Consider the following 21,042-nt stretch of genomic DNA (forward strand, 5'->3'; position numbering starts at 1 on the left):
AACTAATCTCAACAAAACCAGGACAAGGTCAGGGATGACTTCATCCACAGAGAGACAAGCTGAACTGGGCTAGAGAGAGGGCACTGTTAAAGTGGCCAAGAACCTAGCTTAGCTGAGTCAGGGGCTTAGGGGAAGACATGCCCTACTATTCTGCTGAGGGAACACAGTAAGAAAATGACTCCTGGTAACATTCTTCCTCCCACAGACCGGTGCTTCACTCCAGCATCTTGTAGTAGATGCAGTAGTTTGAGCATCATAGTGTCTACAGAAACACAAAAATACACCTTGCTATAAAAAGGTGCAAATGGAAAAAGAGGATTGAAAGCTGTGTTTTACTAGCACTACCAGACTCTCAAGCACAGCGAGACAAAAATAATTTCTGTCAACTGAAACAGTATAAACAATTCCTGAAGCGGCCTGCCAAAGTTGGTGTCATACGAAAGTGTCAACTTTAGAGAAGTTGCTGAGAGTTAAAATTTATCACATTTATGTTAGTGAGCATTGTGTCTATTGTATGTGTGTACCACACGCATGGAGGTCAGAGAAGGTCATCAGATCCCCTGGGCTGGATTCATTGGCGGTTGTGAGCTGCCATGTGGGTGCTGAGAACTGAACCCAGGACCTCTGGAAGAGCAGCCAGTGCTCTAAGACCCTGAGCCATCTCCCATTGCCACTGAGAATTCCAGCGGTTACGTATCTGTCCATGGCAAGTCAGTTCAGATGCACTGACTTCTGCCACGGTTTCCTTGAAGTGTGGGCTCTAGCTTTTTTGTTGTTTTGTTTTTCAAAATAGGGTTTCTCTGTGTAACAGCCATGGCTGTCCTGGAACTCATTGTAGACCAGGCTGGCCTCAAACTCACCAAAGGTCCAATAGCCTTTGCCTCTGCTGGGATTAAAGGTGTCTAGACTCTACATTTTCTGAAGTTGCTCAGCACAGGAAAAAAAGAAAAAAAGGTAAGAGGGATCAGTTTTAAATTCAGTCCCAATCAACATATTTAAAATGCAGTTATATATCCACATCTCACCTGGGGCACGGGAAAAGCAGAGGACCACCAGACAGCCGAGCTCAAATGGTTCCAAGTAGTGGCAGCAGCAAGAAGATGCCAAGCTCAGAAGGTCAATTAGAGTCAATATACTTGTATGCTAACCTGTGAAATCTGTGGATTTAGGACCAAGTGACAAATGTTTTTATTTTGTTTGTTTGTTTTTTTTTGTTTGTTTGTTTTTCAAGACAGGGTCTCTCTGTGTAGCCTTGGCTGTCCTGGACTCACTTTGTAGACCAGGCTGGCCTCGAACTCACAGTGATCCACCTGTCTCTGCCTCCCGAGTGCTGGGATTAAAGGCGTGCGCCACCACCCGGCCTGTTTTTATTTTGTTACTTAGTAAGATAATATTTTCCTCTAAGTCTCTTAGAAGAACAAGGAGCCTTGCTGATGTGACGCAAGCAGACAGTGTCCTTTGTTCATTTGCCCCGTCTGGACCGTGCTCCCTTCTCAGTGTAGTCCATGTTATAGCTGCTTGGGAGCCGGGAGCACAGCCATTCCGGTACCACCTTCTGAGAAACACAAGTTCATTAAAAGTCAGGGCATCGACAAACTCACACAGAAAGGTAGAACAGCTTCTCTTTAATCACCGAATTTGTGTACACAAACAACCTTGGGGAATTCAGGTGACTAAGGTTTTGTGGGGACAGTTCTTGCACATGAAGGACAATTACATGCTCCATTTTTCCCTGTAACTATTAAGAGACATTGCCACAGAAACAAAAACTTCAAGCCGTAGATGGCTGCACTCCTATTTACAAAAAGCCACAAGCAGATGTGCATCTCCCCCTCAGCTGAAGGACTGAGAGATGCCTGAGCATTAAGGCGCAACAGAAAAATCTAAGTTAAGGCTTCATGTCTGTTCTGCAACTCACATTCACAGGCAACCGTGACCAAAACCACCGTTTAGCTCCTGGGCTGCGTTCATGTGCTGAGTGTGTTATTAGCCCATTACCGAGTCTTGCATCGGCTGAATGGGACACAATAGCAGCCATACCACCAATTCACTTAATGAATCATCAGTCCCTTCAGGTTTTAGTGTGAGGGCTCAGCTTTTGGCAGCACAAGCATATACCACAAGGGGCGGGGGTGGGGGGGGGGGAAGGTTCCCCAGGCTGTGCTCACTCTGACTTGCCTCAGAGTTGGACAGCAACTATGAATCCATCATCTTGTTAGCACAGGGAGCTCCCAAGGCATGCTTGGCCACACTCTCCCCTCAGAATGTACAAACTATTCTTAATTGTTGAAGCAATTGGTCTCTTTTTAAAGGATATGTCACAACAGCATCTAGACTAGCACACTCTAGATGGATCTATGCTATACTTGCTGGTCTCAAGGCACACATAATATGCTTGCCAGACTAAAGCGCTTCCTTCAAGGAAGGGATGGGGGTGGACGGAAGGAAAGACTTTGTGGGCCGTGCTGCTCATGTCAGAATTACAAGTGCAGAGTACTAATGGGGGATGGGCAGAAATAGCTTCTCCTCACTCCATCCTTCCCTTGTTAATTCTTAGAGGGTCTGTGGGTACATTATGGGCAGCACTTGGGTACCCCCCATGCTCTGTTATGGAGCAGGATGTTTGCTGCAAGTGTGACAAGTGTGACAATGAGAAGTATGTATTTGCACACAACCTCCCCAGACCCCAAGATACTCAGAAGAAATGGTTTGCTTTTGCTTGCGATGAGATCACTGTTAGCTGGTATCCTCCAGGGAGCTCCTGGGATGGGGACGAGTCTCAGGACAGACCAAGACATAATTAATGATGGGAAAGGCTGGGCCGTTTTCAGCTTCACCCCTACCCTCCCAATGCAGCAGGAAGTGTGGCACTCGCAGCCACGTGGCTTACCAATGGCAACAAGTGAAGCAACTCTACCCACACAACGTGGCAGCCATTAACTCTAGAAGGCTAAACATGCAGATTCTTGCTGGGTGCTGTGCCTACAGAGGGCGTGGAAGTCCTGTGCCCCTTTCTCACCCACTCTACCTTTGCAATAACAGTATCCCTGAGTTCTGTAAGCCTCTCTGTAAAGTCAACCGAGCCCAAAGAGTGGGAGTCACAGGTACCCCAACATATAGAATGTTAGAAGCCCTGGGCTGCAGACAGAAGTGACTGCCCTTAGCCACTGTGTGCTCACAGCTGCCTGCCTGCTGCCGTGTGGCAGTCCCACAGAGGCCCTCTTGATCAACGCTAGCCAGAGAGCAGAGGAAAGCTTTTCCCCGAAGTAGGATGAGCCGAGATGAACAAAATGGCAGGGTTCCACGGTGCCCGTCTCCACGGTTTGAATGCCTTACTCTTACTATTTACACCAAGTGCTTGCCGATCTCACACTGGCCAGTAAGTTCAGAGCGAGAAAAGGATGGTACACACAGCTGGCACAGCCACGCTCAGGAGAGACGGGACAACAGAGGCTATGTAAAAGCTCTCAGACAAGCTAAGGGGAGTGGTGGCTTCCCTTGGTGTTTCCCAGTCAGAAGGGACGTGACAAGGCAAGGTGGTGGCAGCTCAGGAGACTTGGTTACAGCAGTCGTAAAGCTTGTGCCCTCCTACCTGGCAAGCTTGGCTTCAGCTAAATGGTTCTAAGCTTTACAGTGTGAAATGCTGTTTTTAAGGTAGAAAGAAAAGCTACACAGGAGCAAACGTAGGCAACATTGAAACGTTAAGATCAACACCTTACACTTTATAATACACTCACATTTGTACACCAGTCCTGTGTTCACAAGTACAAAACGCCAAGAACTGCAGACTCTACATAGCTGCCCCACCAGCTACATCCCCGTCGGTGCCGCTCGCCTTCCTTTCCCCATGTTCTAAACCCACGAAGGGGGTAGGGGAGCCTGGCTGTACCTTCAGAAGCTGGAGACGGCGTGCAGCTCTGCGCATGTCTGGGTCTCCACAGAGCTGAACTGGGACTCCATTGTATTCCAGGCCAAATCGGCAAGAAGGAAGTCGTCCATTGCCGTCTGGGTCTCGTTGCTGGTGAGGAACGAGTTCCCCAGGGGCTCGAAGCCAGGGCTCATGGTCTGCGTCTCTGTGCTGCTCAACTGGACCTTGCCCTCCAGGGCAGGCGCGTGTCGAGCTGCGGCGCCGCCGTCAGTTTGGGTCTCGGTGTCGGAAGAGTCAGTGCTTATGGAGAAGCTGGAGTGCTTGAGGATGCTGCCCAGGGCCAGACGAGGACTACTGTCTAAGAAGAAGTTCAGGTCTGTCTGGGTCTGCGTGTCAAACATCTCGAGGCCTAGGAAGCTCGAACCTCCCCTGAACCCGTAGTGCTGCGCGGAGGGGTCTGTGAGGAAGAAGTCAGTCTGCGTCTCGATGTCCAGGGACTCCAAGGCCGGCTCAGTGCTCACAGTGCAGAGTTCACTCTCTTCAGTCTGAGTCTGGATATTTGAGGCTGAGAGGAACTCTTCAATATCAAAATCGATCCCAGAATTCTGGGCTGAGCTTGAAGGGAGCTGGGCATCTGGCCCGGGGTTCGGGTCGGACAAAAGACTCCGGTTATCCAGAGCTTGACCAGGCAGATTACTTGACAGGATATTTTCTAAGTCACTCAGTAAATCCATGGTTTGGGTCTGATTATCTGTCATGGTCTGTGACGGAAGCATGCTGTTCTGGGCACTGAAGTTTAACATGGGTGCAGACTTTTCAATGACTTGGCTTAATAACTTAGGGTCATTCTGAGGTAACAGGCCATGAGCCACTGTCTCGGTGACTAAACTGCTGCTCATGATGTTGTCTGTGGGAATGCTGTACGATGGATGGACACTTTCAAAAATGTCCCCACACAGGCCACTGTGGCCCACCTGCACAGGATCTCCTGTGGGGTTTTGCATCCTGCCAGTTTGGGTTTCTCTGGAGATCCCACCTGGCTGGAAACAGGAGTCTATAAATGCATCCGTCTGAGCGGCTATGGAGGAAGTGGCCTTAGAGCTGGGCACCAATGTCTGGGTGTGAACACTGATGGGAAGGGACACTTGAGAATCAAATGACAGGTCAGTCTGAGAACACGATGACACGGAGGAATCAGGGCTAAGCCACTGAGCAGAAGGTATCATGTTGGGTGAGGCGTAGGACAGATCCGTCTGCACGTTGATTGAGGAAATGCTGCTCTTCTGACACGCACTCCCTAGTTCTTGTAAAGGACTACAGAGAGTTCTCCCCAAGTTCACTTGAACACCTGTACTGATCGGCTCAACAATAGGACTGACAATTTTTGAGAGAGGTAGGCTCTCCTTCAGAGAGCAGGCCTCTGCATCCAGGCTGAGGATCAGGGTTCCTACGGACACGGGAACTAAGTGCACAGCACCTGCTGCAGAACCCTGATCCACACCGAACACCACAGGCTGAGCCGAGGACTCGGCTGCAGGCACCAGGACAGGCACGGGTGAAAACTGCATGACTGGAAGTTTGACCAGAGCCACCTTGGGCTTTGGTAAAAGCAGCTTCTGGGGGCACCTGGGAGGAGGTGGGACGCTCTGCTTTTTGGGGTGGGAGCCGCACGAGTCTTCAAATGACGCTGCTAGCTTTACTTCTGCAGTTTCTAGTTCATGAGAGTCTTGGTGAAGGGCTGGTTGGTCACTCAGTGGCTCAATTTTACTGGATAACTTTTGGCTTTGCAGGTAGCTTTCCATTTTCCTTTTTTTACTAGGAGGGTCTCTGGAAACAGTGACAAAGCAAAAATAAAACCAATTTAAAATTAAAACTTAAAAGGAAAAAGATTTATTTTAAAAAGTCATTTATGTGCATGGGTGCGCCTCTGTGGTGGTCATGTGTCCATGGCCACAAAGGCTGGAAATGGGTAATGGATTCCCGGGAGCTGGAGCTATGGGTGGTTGAGAGCAGCCTGACACCGCTGAGCCATCTCTCCAGCCCCTGGAATGGAGCTTTCACCGACTACGCTGCTGTATCGTCCTTCCTTGCTCATCAGTGCCAGCTCCCACATGAGAGGTGGGGTCCAGCCAGTGGCAACCCGTCTCTTTGGCATCTCAGGGTTAGGCCTGAACTCAGAAACACTTTCCCGCTCCCTCTCTCCAGGGACTTATTCTAGCTTTGGCCTTAGCTTTTGGGACCTCTCCTACCTCTGCCTCCTAAGGGATTTCAGGCACGTGAGAAATACACTCCATCCTCAATTATATTTCCTTATTCTGTGTGTACATGTGTGTCACGGCTCACCTGATGTGTACATGTGTGTCACGGCTCACCCAGTGTGTGGCAGCCAGAACACCTCTGAGGCATCAGTTCTCTCCTTCTACCATGTGGGTCCTGAGGCTTAAACTTTGGTCGTCAGGGTTGAAGGCAGGAAGAGCCTTTAGCCACTGAGCCATCTTGCTGGCCCCTTAGCTTAGATCTTTCAAATCAGAACTTAAAATCAAGAAGCTTAAAAGTATCATACCTACAGCAGAAAGCCATTACACCAAATATAAATTTGTTTTTTTTTTTTTAAATGAAGTTTAAAGCTGAGCTTGTAATTATAATCCTAGGTATACAGGAGGCTGGAAGTTTAAAAGTGGCCTAAGCTACAGAGTGAGTTCATGGCTGCTGTCAAAAGGGAAGAACGAAGCTTTTTTGCCAAGATGGCGCTGAAAGCTAAGGAGGAAGCTCCTGCCTCTCCCAAAGCTGAAGTCAAAGCTAAGGCCCTGAAAGCTAAGAAGGCAGTACTGAAAGGCGTCCACAGCCACAAAAAGAAGAAGATTCGCACTTCTGGCAGCCCAAGACCCTGCAGCTCCAGAGGCAGCCAAAGACCCTCGAAAGAGCGCACCCAGGAGAAACAAGCTTGACCACTATGGCACCATCAAGTTCCCCCTGACCACCGCGTCAGCCATGAAGAAGATAGAGGACAACACACTAGTGGTCATTGTGGATGTCCAGGCCAACAAGCATCAGGTCAAACAGGCTGTGAAGAAACTCTACGACACTGATGTGGCCAAAGTCAACACCCTGTTAATGCCTGACGGAGAAGGAGGCATGTGTTCAGCTGACCCCTGATTGCAACGCCCTGGATGTTGCCAGCAAGACTGGGATCATCTAGACTCAGTCCAGTTGGCTACTTCTAAATAGACACTTTTTTCACAATACCAAAAATAAAAATAAAAGTAAAAAGAAAGTAAAATGAGGACTGGATGTAACTCTATGCATGAGGCCCCAGATTCAATCCTCAGCACCACAGAGTGCAAGTAAACAGACAGAATGAAACCCTAAGTCCTGACATAACTTTTAGCTCTCAGCAATTTGTTTCTCTAGAGAGAAGATGCTGAAAGTTGCAATTTTCAAGTGGGAATAGAAAGGGAGGATTAGGGACCGTATGCTGGAGAGGTGGCTCAGTGGTTACAAGCACTTGCTGCTTTTCCAGAAGACCAGCACCCACATTGGACAGCTCACAACTGCCTCTAACTCCAGCTCCAGGGGGTCCAATGCCCTCTTATGGCCTCTGCAGGAATCTTCATACGTGTCATTTACACACACTGACATACACGTAATCATGTAAGTAAAAATAAAAACCTTAAAAAAAAAAAAAGTACCTGGGTCAGCATCTCAGGATGTTCTGGGCACTGTAGCAGGGGACACACATGTAACCCCAGCACCTAGGCGGCTGCAGAATGGGGACACACCTGTAACCCCAGCACCTGGGTGGCTGCAGCATGGGGACACACCTATAACCCCAGGACTTGGGCAGCTACAGCATGGAGACACACCTGTAACCATTAGGCCCAGCCTCAAATACAAGAGTGAAAGGATCCTGGCCCAGGGGGGCTCTTCCACTATTCTAGAAGCATCCTCTTCAGAGTCACAGATGCTTTCCCCCTGTTCCTTTTGTCCCCTATGTGGCTGGTTCCCCAGGAAGTCCCATTTCTAACTGATCACAGGCACTCAACATCATTAGTCTGTGCGTTACCTGTGTTCTGCAGGGATCTCATGGCCAGTTCGGTAGATGTGAGACTGCAGTGCAGTTCTGCTGGCGTAGGGACAGCCACACGTACACTGGAAGGTCTTGCCGCAATCCTCCTCATGTCTTTTCAGGTCCCACTCGGTGCCATAGGAATTGCTGCATTTACTGCATTTGTGCTTCTTTTCGGCATGCATTTTCATAAAGTGCTGCAAAGAACACAGTTGGGGTTAAGACAAGAGACAGCATCACATTAAGATCCACCCACACACCCAGCTTCCCAACCATCAGCAGGTACAGCATTTGCAAGCAGACAGACTTCAGTTTAACATATGCTTCTCCTTATGCACAGTGGGCAGGCTGCCTTGGAACCAGCCCGTGTGTTCAGACTCTCAACTACACTTTAAGTGCTGTGGGCAAGAATATACAGTGTGTTGGCTAGTTCTATGTCAACTTGACACAAGCTACAGTTATCTGAAAGGAGGGAGCCTCAGTTGAGAAAATGCCTGCATGAGCTCTGGATGTAGAGCATTTTCTTATTAGGGATTGAGAGGGAGGGCCCAGCCCGCTGTGCGTGGGGCTGTGCCTTGGCTTGTAGTCCTGGGTTCTATAAGAAAGCAGGCTGAGCAGAGACCGTGATGAGCAAGCCAGTAAGCAGCCTCTGCATCAGCCCCTGCCTGTAGGTTCCTGCTCTGAGTTCCTGTCCTGACTTCCTTCAATGACGGATTATGATGTGGAAGTGTAAGCTGCATGAATAAACCAATAAACCCTTGCTTCCCCAGCTTGCTTCCCTGGTCATGGTGTTTCGTCACAGAAACAGTCACCCTGACTAACACACAGAGTCTCTGCAGTGTCTCCCCAGAACCTCAGGAACCGTTTGACTGCATCTGTGTGCATACATGTGAACATGAGCCCTGGGTCTGTGGGGCCAGAAGAAGGGTCAGATTTCCATGGAGTTTCAGGTGGCGTTGAGCCACCTCACTAGCTAGACCCCATCCTCCTCACAGCAGCCTCTTGCTGCTCCCAAAGCGCCTTCTCCCTGGGAGAGCACTGGCTCTGTGTCTTACCCTTGCCCTCAGAGGCAGATTTACCCAGGGGTCTGCATAAGAACAGTCTAATTCTTGGCTAGATTGTTTGTTTCGTTTTCTACAAACCTGGGCTGGAATATGCCTCAACATTCACCCAGACTGACTGAGGAACGGTTGTCAGGGGCCTGGCCAGCAGCTCCCACAGAACTCACATTCGGATGTCTGGTTATGCTTGACCAGCAGGTAGAGCACATGCAGAGTTTATGCCCTTGTGCTGGTTTGATGGCTCAGCTATATAAATACTGGGTCCCCCACTGGACTGGTGGCACTGTCTGGCTAAGTTTAGGAGGTGTGGCCTTGTGGCACTGGGGACGGACTTCGAAGTTTCGAAGCCACATGCCATTCCTAGTTTGTTTCCTCTGCTTCCTAAGACACGAGCATTCAGCTTTTGCTCCAGCCACTATGCCTGCTGCCTGCTGATAAGCTTCCCGCCGCGGTGGACTCTCAGCCCTCTGGAACTGTACGCCAAATAAACGCTCCCTTCTATAAGCTCCTTAGTCATGGTGTCTTTATTTATTTATATTAAGAAGATTTACTTATGTGCATGAATATTTCAAAACCACGTGTGTGCAGTTCATACAGAGGACAGAAGAAGTGTATGGGATTTCCTAGAACTGCAGCTAAGGACAGCTGTGAGCTGCCACGTGGGTGCTGAGAACTGAACCAGAGTCCTGTGGTGTTTTATCATGGTCACAGGAAAGTAATTAACACATATACCTTAGAAAAAGTATAGTAAGTGACATACCTGTTTCACCAGAGAAAACTGAGAAAAAGGCCTGTCAGGACCTCGAGGACAGCCTTTGATTGGACAGCAGTAGAATTTCGGCACAGTTTTCAAATCTTTTCTTATTGTTGGATTTACTATGCCATCCTGTAGAAGTAAAATCCAGAAATTACCATCTTTTCTTTCTTTCTTTTTTTTTTTAAAGACAGGGTCTCTTGATGTAGTCCTGGCTAGCCTGAAACTCACTATGTAGACCAGGCTGGCCTCAAAATTAGAGGCCCACCTGTAATTACAGGTGTGCACTACCACAGCTGGCTCAGCAGTTGTCTTACAAAATCTACCACAACAGGCTGGTGGTAGAAATAAAGGAAATAGGCATCTCTCTATCTGTCAGTCATCTTGTGTGCAAGTAGGAGCGCTCCCCTCCTACCAGGCTTGACCTTCCTCCTGTGATCCTCATCCAGATGTTTTGGACCTGAGCCTCTTTGGGTACACCGTGTGTGTGTGTCCTCAAACATAATGAAAGTGCACATGCATGCTGTGCAAGTGTATAGAAGTCAGAAGTCAACATCAGGTGTCTTCCTAGATCATTCTTCATTTTTTTTACTTTAAAAATTATGTTTATGGGGGGGGACAGGAAGATACAAGTGAGGGGATAACAACTGGGATGTAATCTGAATAATAATAATAATTATTATTATCATTATTATTATTATTATTAGGTTTTTCAAGACAGTGTTTCTCTATATAGCCTTGGCTGTCCTGGACTTGCTTTGTAGACCAGGTTGGCCTTGAATTCACAGCGATCCACCTTCCTCTGCCTCCTGAGTGCTGGGATTAAAGGTGCGTGCCACCACACCTGGCTCTGAATAAATCATTTTTAAAAATTATGTTTACTTATTTATTTAGTATATGTGTCCATGTGCCACAGCACACATATAGAAGTTAGAGGACAGTTTGTAAAAGTCTCCTACTCTATCACGTCGTGGTCCAGGGGTTGCCTTTTCATCATTTGGCTTGGCAGCCTAGCACCTTGACCTGGTGGGGTGTCTCACTGGCCTGCCATCCTGTTTTTTGGAGACATGGTCCCTCACTGTGATGGCTATTCTTGGTTGTCAACTTGACTACATCTGGAATGAACTACAATCCACAAATGGAGGGCACACCTGTGAGAGATCGTTGGCTTGGGTTGGAGTGGGTGGATCCACCCCTAGTCTGGACCTCTGAGGAAGGAAGAGAGAACACCTTTAACCTGGATCTTGATATGGGCCATACCTTCTGCTGGAAGTCTGCACAGGACAGGGGAGAAGGAAGCTCTTGCTCTGCCTGCTTGCTCTCCTGGCTAGCACCTCCACCCCTTCACCGGCATCAGAGACTTCTCCTGGACTCCAGCACACACTGAAGACCAACTGAGACACTCAGCCTTGGGGACCCAGCAACTACTGGATTCTTGGACTTTCTCTTCACAACCAGCCATTGTTGGATTAGCTGGACTGCAGCCTGTAAGTCATCCCAGCACAGCCCCTTTCTTCACAAAGAGAGATTCATGCGCTAAGTTCTCTTACTAGAGAATCCTGAACGCCACACTCACTGAGCCTGGGGCTCATTAACTCCACTAGGCTGGTGGCTCAGGGCTCAGGGACCTCCCTGCCTGCCTTCCCTCCCCAGAGCTAATGTAGGCATGGCCTCCAAGCTTGGATCCTCATGCTCTCATTACATGCACTTTATAACTGAGCCACCTCCCGGACTACACAAAGGCCCCCCTCCCCCTGCCTGTTATACCAAGGATTGACCTTAGGCCTCACCTGTCTAGGCGAGTGCTCTACTACTGAGCTGTATCTCCAGCTGGGGCTTTCTTTGATCTGATTATCATCCTGTCACCTGCAGTAGCTGCAGCAGTAGTCTGAATGTACACACTGGCTGTTTGCAGTGCAGTGAGCAGTACAATGCCTAGTGCTGCCCTATGTACTTTCTATTAACCCTTTTGTTGTTTTATGTATACAGGTGCTTTGTGTGCCTGCTGCCTACTGAGGCCAGAGAGGGCATCAGAGCCTCTGGATCTGGAGGTCAGGTGGTTGTGAGCTGCCATGTGGATGCTAGAAATTGAACTCAGATACTCTTAACCACTGAGCCACCTCGCAGGTCTGGTAAGGTTTTGCTAAGGGCAATTCAATTTTTCCTAGCCCAGTATTTTACCATCTGCAGCTTTTCCTCCTGAACTTCCCTTTACAAGGCCTCACTAGGTAGTCCAGGCTGGCCCTGAACTGTCCATCTACCCCATAATGTTTGTGTTACCACGCCCAGCTTTTCAAATGTTTTATTTATTCACTTATTTATTTACTTACTTATTCAATTAAAAAAATTCTGAGCCAATGAGATGACTCCACAGGTAAAAAAAGAAACTTGCTGTGTAAGTCTGCTGACCTGAGTACAACCCCAGAACCAATGATAGGAGTGAACCATTTCCTAAAAGTTGTCCTGTGACATCCATAAGGGAGCCATTTCCCCATTAACAACAACAACAACAATAAAATAACAAATAAAATATAAGTATTTAAAGAGACATGGCTTTTAATATGTTGCTCAGGGTAGCTCTGAGGCTCAAGCAAGCCTCCTCCTTCAGTCTTTGGAGTACACAGGTCTATACTTACACAAACCATCACACCAGGCTATAAGTGACGTCAACTGGGAGGAGTTTATATTTTATGTGCATTTGGGTTTTGCCTGTATGTGTGTCTATGAGAGTGTCAGATATTGGAGTTACACAGTCTTGAGCTGCCAGGTGGGTGCTGGGATTTGAACTCAGGAATGAGGCAAAGTCTCTCATGGCCTGGAACTTTGCTGGCCCTGGGATTATAAGCACACGTGACTGTACCACACCAGGCATTATACTTGGGTTCAAGGGAGGATCAAATTCAGGTGTGTGGCCTGAGACTCTTGGTGGCTTCAGACATAATTCTTGTCTGACACCGCCATAAGCTGGCTCTAAAAGAGGGGTGGGTGGTGTCCTGCCTGTCTTCAGGTCATCAGAAAAGAAATGGGTGGCAGGTTCAGGTGCCAGAGGCTGCAGAACACCTAGAAATCCCATTCCTCTGGCATCCTGCTAAGAGGCACATGGGCCCGGGCCACACCCTCCTCCCTGTCTGCTGTGCACTCAGAGTGTGGGGTTAGGGTTAGGGTCACGGTTACATTAGGCTTCCCCTGGTTCTTAGATGTACATGTGGCCTTGCTGACTGCCCGCTCACTGAGGGGGAAAACAGCATTGTTTTGTTCAGATTCCATCGTGTGTCTTTGTTCACTTCGGATGTAGTTGCTCCTCCCAGGGTTCTGTGCTGGCCCACTCACCAGGACCAAGTCACAGCACAGTCTAGAGCAGTGGTTCTTAGCATTCCTAACGCAGTTCCTCGTGTTATGGTGACCACCCCCCCACCATAAAATTATTTTGTTGCTACTTCCTAATTGTAATCTTGCTACTGCTGTGAACTGTAATATAAATATCTTCTATACAGGATATATGATATTTGACCCTCAAAGGGGTAGTGACCCACAGGTTGAGAACCACTGGTCTAACTGACCACAGCTTTTGCTGAACATTGACACCTGCTATTTAATGACAACTAACAATGTCCCTCACTACCAACCTCATTCCGTTGATCAATTTATCGTATGTTTTAATAGAAAACTTCTGAACTAACTTATACATTCCCTGGGGAGTATTATCAGCAAGAGGGAAAGGCTGAGTGTGCTCGATTGAAAGATGCTTCCCAATTGCTTAATTCACACATCCACGATGGAGTTCCTTCCGGACAGTTCATACTCAGGAGCTGTCTCTCTCATCAGCTCCCAGGCCATGTGTGCACGCATGAGTGTTCGCATACCACAAACACGTGAGGGCCTGTGGAAGCCAGGGGAGGGTGTCAGAGAATCTGTAACTAGGGTTACAAGTGGTTGTGAGCGTCCCATTGAGCTATTTCTTTAATTAATACCTTAAAATTAATTTTAAAGATGTTAAATTTTTAGCCAGATAATGACTGTAGAAACTACCTTCCATCGTGCCACTTGTGCAGATCATTTCTAACAGCTTCCCACTGCCACCCAGGGCAGATCTCACCAGCTGAGCCCCCGCCCTCTCTTGCATTACTGTTACGCTGAATGTTTTGTTTTGGTTTTTTGAGACAGGGTTTATCTGTGTAGCCTTGGCTGTCTTAGACTCACTTTGTAGACCAGGCTGGCCTCGAACTCACAGAGATCCGTCTTCCTCTGCCTTGAGTGCTGGGATTAAAGGTGTGCACTACCATGCCTGGCTTGTTGCACAGAATGGAATTCAGACTGAAATGTCCTTTACAAAGTTCTTGGGATCAGAACTGACTGTAAGATTCAAACATTTGTGTAGATGTTACTGTCTCAGTATCCCTAGGGAAGACCCCCCCCCCCAGATCTGCTCCCAGATCTGAAGGGCTTTGAGCTTCAGACTGGTGCTCAAAGAGTTCTGGATTTGGAGTTTGTGAGCTCAGCCCGTGATTTTAAGTCGTTAGCCATTTCGTTTGTGTTACCCATTGGCTCTGGGGGTATTCTGAACCCAGCAAGTGCTCACTGCAAGCTTGTGCGCTGTCCTAGATGCTCACCTGGCCCGTGAGTGCCGGAACTGTAGTTTATGTGGGGATGAGACCACAGAACTCGTTCAAGTGGATGCTAATAACCCCTCGGCCACAGCAACCACCCATCGCACGCACACTCCCTCTTTCTGGGGGCCAACTCCTTTATCATAGATGCCCACGTAGCTTTGAGGTTTCTCTATACTTGTTCTGAGATAATGAGTTCAAAGGTCGGCTGGGGAGAGGAGGCAAAGGCACACTACAACAGGAGTCACAGTAGAAAGCAGTGTTTTTATCTGCTGTCCTCGACACAGCCAAGGACACTTGCCAGTTGGAGGATATGTGTTGTGTGTGACAGGAAGGAGAGTGTGTACCTTCCAGGACTACACTGCTGTGCCCTCCTTTTACTTTACTTTGTGCTTATAAGGTGCTCTACTCCCAGCCAAATACTCCCTTTCTCAGATGGAAATGTGGAGACATTTTATTTAAATACTATTAACCATTAATAATATCAAATAAATAATAATTAAATTTCAATTATAATATTCAAATGTTTTAAGAATTTGCAGAAGAGAAGGCAGTCCCAAAACAAAATGGCGGCGGGGGGGGGGGAGGGGGCGAGGGCCTGGCTCGGTAAAAAGCACCTGCCAGCAGGAGTGAACCCCCAGGTTCCGTCCTCAGCACTGCAGAACAAAACCGCCAAAGAAACAAGATTGGAAAGAATACGCAAATAAAGCGGGGCGGATGGGCTGACAAGATGGCTCAGTGGCTAGGAGCACTTGCTGCTCTTGCAGAGTTCAGTTCCCAGCTCAGCACCATTTCTAACTCCAGCTCCAGGGGACCCAGTACATGTCCACACTTTTGCCATGCACACATACGCACAAACAAAAATAAAAATACTTTAAAGAAGAGGAAAAGGAGGGCGAGGGGGTGTGTGGCTGACGAGGAGAGGCAAGAAAGACCGTGAACTGCCTAGCAGAAAGTACCCAAGGAGCCCATTGTAAACGGGAAGCCAGTAATGGCCGTATAACGTGGTTCACGGAGCAGCTTGCCACAGCCTCTCTTTCCTCTCTAAGACAATGCTGCTGAAGACATACCCCTGGAAGGAGCAGCATACAGAATGCACTAAGCTGGGCTTTGAACAGATGCATGCTGCTCGAGAACAGGCTCTGTAAGTGCCCACCCGCACCCTTCACTGCCTTCAAATGCTGCTCCCGCAGCAAGGCAGAGCCTGCTGCCTCCCACTCGTCCTCTGGATCACTTAGGTGCTCACTCCAAAGCATCACTGCCCCCTCTCCCTGCTGAGCCCACTGGCAGGCATGGCTGGCTGATTTCTTTTCCGGGCGTGGAGCAGACACTTATTCTGAAAGCCCACACAGCCCCAGAGGCTGCTTGCAGCTCCGCAGCCTTACTCACATCACCGTCCTTCAGAAGGGCTTAGGTATGAGGCAGGGGGAGGGATCAGAATAAAATAACCACACAACAGCAGCGGGGGGGGGGGGGGGGGGGAGAATAAAAAGGCATCGCGGCCAGAAAGACAAGGAAAGAAATTAGAATCATTCAAGTTGCTGTAGCCAAGACAATGAAAATTCCCATTGAGTTGAAGAACGGCAGTCAGCATGGGGCTGGAGAAACGGCAAGGAGTGGCTAAAACTTTATTTTTCTTGTAGAGGACCTGAATTCAGTTCCCAGCACCCATGCAGGTCAGGTGGCTCACAACGACCTGAAACTCTAGCTCCAGGGGAGTCAACGTCCTCTCTGAGCTCCTAGGGCACCTATACTTGAGTGCATATATCAACACACAGGCACACAAAACTTAAAAAAAAAATCTACTTAAAAAAGTCAGGCGAGCTGGGTGGTGGCAGTGGTGCACGCCTTTAATCCCGGCACTTGGGAGGCAGAGGCAGGGGAATCGCTGTGAGTTTGAGGCCAGCCCGGTCTGCAGGGTCAATTCCAGTACAGCCAGGGCTACACAGAGAAATACTGTCTCAAAAGAAAAATAAATATAAAAATGAAATTAGAGCACGGTGGCCCACACCTTTAATCTGAGCACCAAGGAGGCAGAGGCAGGGGGATTGCTGTGAGTTTGAGGACTGCCTGATCTACAAAGTTGAGTCCAGGACAGCCAAGGCTACACAGAGAAACCACCTCTCAAAAAACAAAACAAAATAAGAAATTAGACCTGGTGGCAATCAGAGGAAGGACAGCAAGTTACCAAGAAGAGACTTGATACCCTATGATCATATAGAGGGGGAGGTAATCCCCCTCAGGAACAGTCATAGGGGAGGGGAATAAGGGGAAATTGGGAGGGAGGGAAGAATGGGAGGATACAAGGGATGGGATAACCATTGAGATGTAACAAGAATAAATTAATAAAGGAGAAAAAAATGTAAAAAAAAAAAAAAAAGAAAATTAAAGATAAAGTCAGGCAATCAGGCAGTCTCTGAGTAGCTTTAGAGAGGGAAGCGGGTGAGCACAAGGAACTGACCAATCCTGCTCCCCAAAACACACAGGGCCTTCTGGGGACCATTTGTCCCCATGCCACACTCTTCTTCCTCACAGTATTTTGAGAAAAACACAGCCAAGACTTGAACTGAAAAGCCTCTGGCTAGTGGTCAGCCTGAGGCTACGCACAGCTGCTGTGCTGAGGCCTTACCATAAAGGTATGGCTGTGTCCCACGGGCTCCTTTCCAACAGACAACAGCTGCCTAGGGGCTGAAGGCCCTGAGCTTACCAAGGCAGAGGTTACAGGGAAGTGAGCTGCCTGACAGGACACAGCAGCCACAGGTCTGAGGCTGCTTAAATGCTGCAGGACAGAAGCCTCCAGAGACTAGGCAGCCATCTTCTCCCAACAGTTCACCTTTCTGTTGCTCAATATCTGGGCTCAGGAATGGACCGGCCTGTTTACTGCTATCTCCAGATAAGAGAACCTGAGAGATGAAGGATGATTCTGGAAAGAATGACCTCACACACACTCTAGGCAAGCGAGGACACTGGTATTCCAACTCGCTCAAATCTGAGCAAAGCTCTCACGGTTGGCATTCAAATTGGCTAGAGCAGGGCATGGCTGGTGCACGGTAGTCCCAGCACTTGGGAGGTAGAGGCAGGAACATTCATTCCCAGTAAGTTTGAGGCTACCCTGGTCTACATAGTGAGTTTAGGCTAGCCAGGGCTACATAGAGACCCTGCTTGAGAACTGAACCAATCCAAACCAAACCTGTATTGGCTCAGACATGTTCCTTCTGTCACCTGTTATGGCCTCTTGTGTATTTCTGAGCTTTGGGCACTTAAAAAAAATCAGAATCCACTGTACATCGTCAAACTACTCTCCACAGCCAGTGGCCTTTATGCTTCCAAGGCACGACCAACTTTTTTTGGGTATAGTGCTCCTAACAGTGGCTCCAGGGAAAAGAACAAATCACTTGCTAAGAAATGCAGGCCAGAGTCACTGCAGCCAACACTGAGTAAGGTTTTGGTCAGAACAGCAGCTTCGCTTCTGTGACCCGAAACATAGCACCTGGGGCTGGGGATGTACCTCTGAAGAGTGCCTGCCTAGCATCCAGGAAGTCCTGGGTTTGATCTCAACGGTGCACACCTGCAGTCTCAGCATTTGGGAGGTGGAGTTCAAGGTTATCCTCAGCAACACAGTAAGTATGAGGATAGCCTGGGCTACAACAACACATGAACTATCCTATCTGCAAGGGGACAACACTGGTTGTTGAATGAAAGCTCCAAGGAACGGAGGGGTTAGGGTGTAGAATTCTTACAGACACCCTCACTCTTCACTCACCTAAACCGAGGTGAGAGGAAACATTTCGGATGAATGAGAAAAACTGCAGACTGAAGCCCAGGGTGAGCTGTACTTGTGTTGTGGAAGGGGGCGCAAACTTTTGCCCAGAATTCCCTCAGCATGCTCCTGCTGACATTTCCTGACTGACCTTTCTACGAGATCACTGCTGCCTCTTGTGCGCAGCCAAGTCGCAGGTCACCCCTCAGGATCAACAGAGACGGCCTACAGGAGGAGCAAAACCTCAGAGTTGCAGCTGCTCAGCTCTCATGGGAAGGGCCCAAGGTGGAGTTACCTGAAGGTCAGACATATCCTGCAAGCCTCTGAGTAATGAATGAGTCAAATCAAGTGCTTTCAGTGACTTGCGTTTTCCAACTACAGCACGGCTGGGATGGAGATCTGACGGTGAAAGGAAGCGTCCTACTGTAAAAGCTAAGAAGCTGTGGCTAAAGAGGTCTAGTGTGGGGTCCCAACATCTGATGCTTCCCAACCTTCCAGAGACTTCCATAGGTTTGAAAGTCACCGTCCCCTTTTATGTAACACAGGGCAGTCTTGCTCAGACTACTGTAAAATTATGTACCGGCGGACCTCCTCCTAAAGATCCAAGGCAGAAACCTCCCTCCCGTCTCATTCCAGAGCAGAGTTGATCTTAGCAACCTTGTGAAACTTGTAGCTCAAGTGCCCAACCTGCAGCTGCTTTGGAATGACCGGGTAGGACCCTCCGGCAGCTTCGTGGGCGGGGTGGAAAGCCTGTGGGGTTGCACCTGGGTGCCTCGGTGGCATCGCCTGTCGCTCATCCTCGGAACTCGGGTAAACAGGCAGCTCGCTGAGGTGCTGTGGGCACGCCACCGAGAAGCGGCTGGCCCCGGTGCGTGTGCGCGCCCCGCGCTCTCGCCGTGCACGGTCGGGCGCAGGTGGCCGGGCACCGCGCACACCCCGCACACCCCGCGTCCCCGCCGCGGCCCGCTCACCTGCAGTCGGTGGCTCTTGACTAGGTGCATGTTGAGAGCAGGACTGTTGGGCAGGATTTTGCCGCAGCCGCGCACAGTGCACAGAATATTGGTGCGCACAGCCCGGGACAGCTCGCTCACAGACGGCTGGATCAGCTCCCGGGCCGGCGGCACTGGGGCCGCGGCCTGAGCCCTGGCCAGTCGAGGTCGGCTGCCTTGCAGCCGCGACACCGACGGCCCCCACGGGCTTGAGGCGGCGGCGGCTCCCCGCGTGCTCGCCGGCATGACCGGGACACCCGGGACCGGAGCCGCAGACTCAGCCGCCGCCGCCTCCGTTGCCGCCATGGCTCCCGCACGGCCGCCAGACCCCTCTCGCTGTGCCCGCCCCCGCCGTAGCCACTTCCGGCAGGGGGCGGGGCCGCCGGGCTCATTAGCATCCGGCCGGGAGGCTGCCGCAGCGCCCCCAGCCGGCCGCGGCGAGCGCTCATCGGAGGCGCATCCAACTGCTGCCAGAACAGGTGAATTGGATGGGTTCCATGGACCCACACCCAATCTTCTGCCTAGGGACCTGAGCTTAAGACAACAGCTGGATAGAAGAAAAAGGGATGCTTTTAGGTTTAACTTTTTTTTTTTTGGTTGTTGTCTTATAATTAGGAATATTTTATACTGTACACCATTCGCCTAGCATGCTTAAGGATTTGATGGGCCGCACACTAAAAACAAACAAAAAAAACCAATTTATTTTATTTTACGAGACTGGTCTCAGCTACCAGTCTGGGTAGCTCCCTAGTGCTGGGATTATGCCAGGCCTGGCTTGTGGTGTTGATGATTAAACCCAGGGCTTTGTGAATGATAACGGGTACTCTGCCAGCTGAGCTGAATCCCCTGCCCCCAATAGACTAATTAATTATCTCTGAAAAGGGCAGACGTCTGAAATGGATTTACTCGCCTGAAACCAACAGCTGGTTCTTACTCAAGGCTTCAAGGACTTTGTTTTTCCCGGTTTCTAGAGTTCACCTGGCCTATTCCTCTACCCCCAAAACAGTAATGGACCCCCAGACAGACGTGAGTCTGTCACATTCTAAAACTGACATCTTCACTAATCACATCTCCTATTATATATTGGTCTGGGTATCACAGGGCCATAGCTCAAGTGCAGGGTCCCTTTGCCTTGGGAACATACCCAGACCCCACGGGGTAGGATGCAGTAGGCATCTCAGAGACTTGTTCACCTGGCTGCTGGATGGATATTCACACCAGTAGAATATAGTTACTAACGCTGCTGGAGATGGTGGCTCACCCGTCACCACAGAACTCAGGAAACGGAGGCAGGATTGCCACGGGCTCCAGGCCAGCTAGGTTTACAAGGAGAAAAGTGTACTAAACACGGCCTGCTCCTCCAATGGTTAGAACGCCGCCTGCTTGTAAGAGCTTGGAAATGAGCTAATGCATATGACGTAAGTACCACAGTGTTTACCACTGCTCAGTAAGGAGCCGTGATTCTGAGAGATGGTGGCTTGAAGGCGAATGGCTACCAAAGGCCCATCAAGAAAGAACGCTCGGGTCACGGTGGAACTGTTTAGAAGGATTAGGAGGCGTGGCCTTGTTGGAGGAGGCATGTCACTGGGGCGGGGCTCTGAGGTTTCAAAAGTCCTTGCCGTTCCCAGTTTCCTTTCTCTGCTTCAAGCTTGTGGATGAGACGTTAAGCTCTCAGCTACTGCGTCAGCATCGTGTCTGCCTGTCAGCTGCCATGTTCCCTCCAGTGATGGTATTGGAACTTGGCCTTGAATCCACTGGAACTGTGAGGCCCCAGTTAAGTGCTTTCTTTTCCAAGTTGCTGTGGCCATTGTGTTTTGTCACAATAGGAAAGTAACTGTTCTCCCGAGGCAGCTCTTTTGACGTTGGCTTTGCAGTTCCTGCGGTGTCTGTCTACCCCCAAGCATTTGCAGATGGCCATCTAATAGGTATCTAATAGG

General features: G+C 49.3%; 1 protein-coding gene and 1 pseudogene across 2 annotated transcripts; one reads left to right on the top strand and one right to left on the bottom strand.

Annotated features, from left to right (window-relative positions):
- Positions 1-1,610: 1,610 nt before the first annotated feature.
- On the bottom strand, positions 1,611-19,444 carry ATMIN (ATM interactor). Its single transcript, XM_084755990.1, has 4 exons — positions 19,088-19,444; positions 9,756-9,881; positions 7,932-8,131; positions 1,611-5,695 (listed from the first exon to the last, which is right to left on the bottom strand). The coding sequence occupies exons 1-4, from the start codon at positions 19,409-19,411 to the stop codon at positions 3,892-3,894; spliced, it is 2,454 nt and encodes an 817-aa protein (XP_084612116.1). The 5' UTR covers positions 19,412-19,444; the 3' UTR covers positions 1,611-3,891.
- On the top strand, positions 6,270-7,923 carry LOC311582748 (large ribosomal subunit protein uL23-like; annotated as a pseudogene). The gene has a single exon. The product of its transcript is annotated as a large ribosomal subunit protein uL23-like (transcript).
- Positions 19,445-21,042: the final 1,598 nt, after the last annotated feature.

This window comes from Acomys minous, assembly GCF_964271855.1.
Source record: "Acomys minous genome assembly, chromosome: 14".
Taxonomy (NCBI): Eukaryota; Metazoa; Chordata; class Mammalia; order Rodentia; family Muridae; genus Acomys; species Acomys minous.

Bases quoted from the DNA above. Each gene is read 5' to 3' on its own strand.
- ATMIN (XM_084755990.1), bottom strand. From the start codon at position 19,411: ATGGCGGCAACGGAGGCGGCGGCGGCTGAGTCTGCGGCTCCGGTCCCG. The intron at 9,882-19,087 runs GTGAGCGGGCCG...TTACTTCTACAG, and splicing joins TCAAGAGCCACCGACTGCAG to GATGGCATAGTAAATCCAAC. The intron at 5,696-7,931 runs GTAACGCACAGA...CACTGTTTCCAG, and splicing joins GAGATCCCTGCAGAACACAG to AGACCCTCCTAGTAAAAAAA.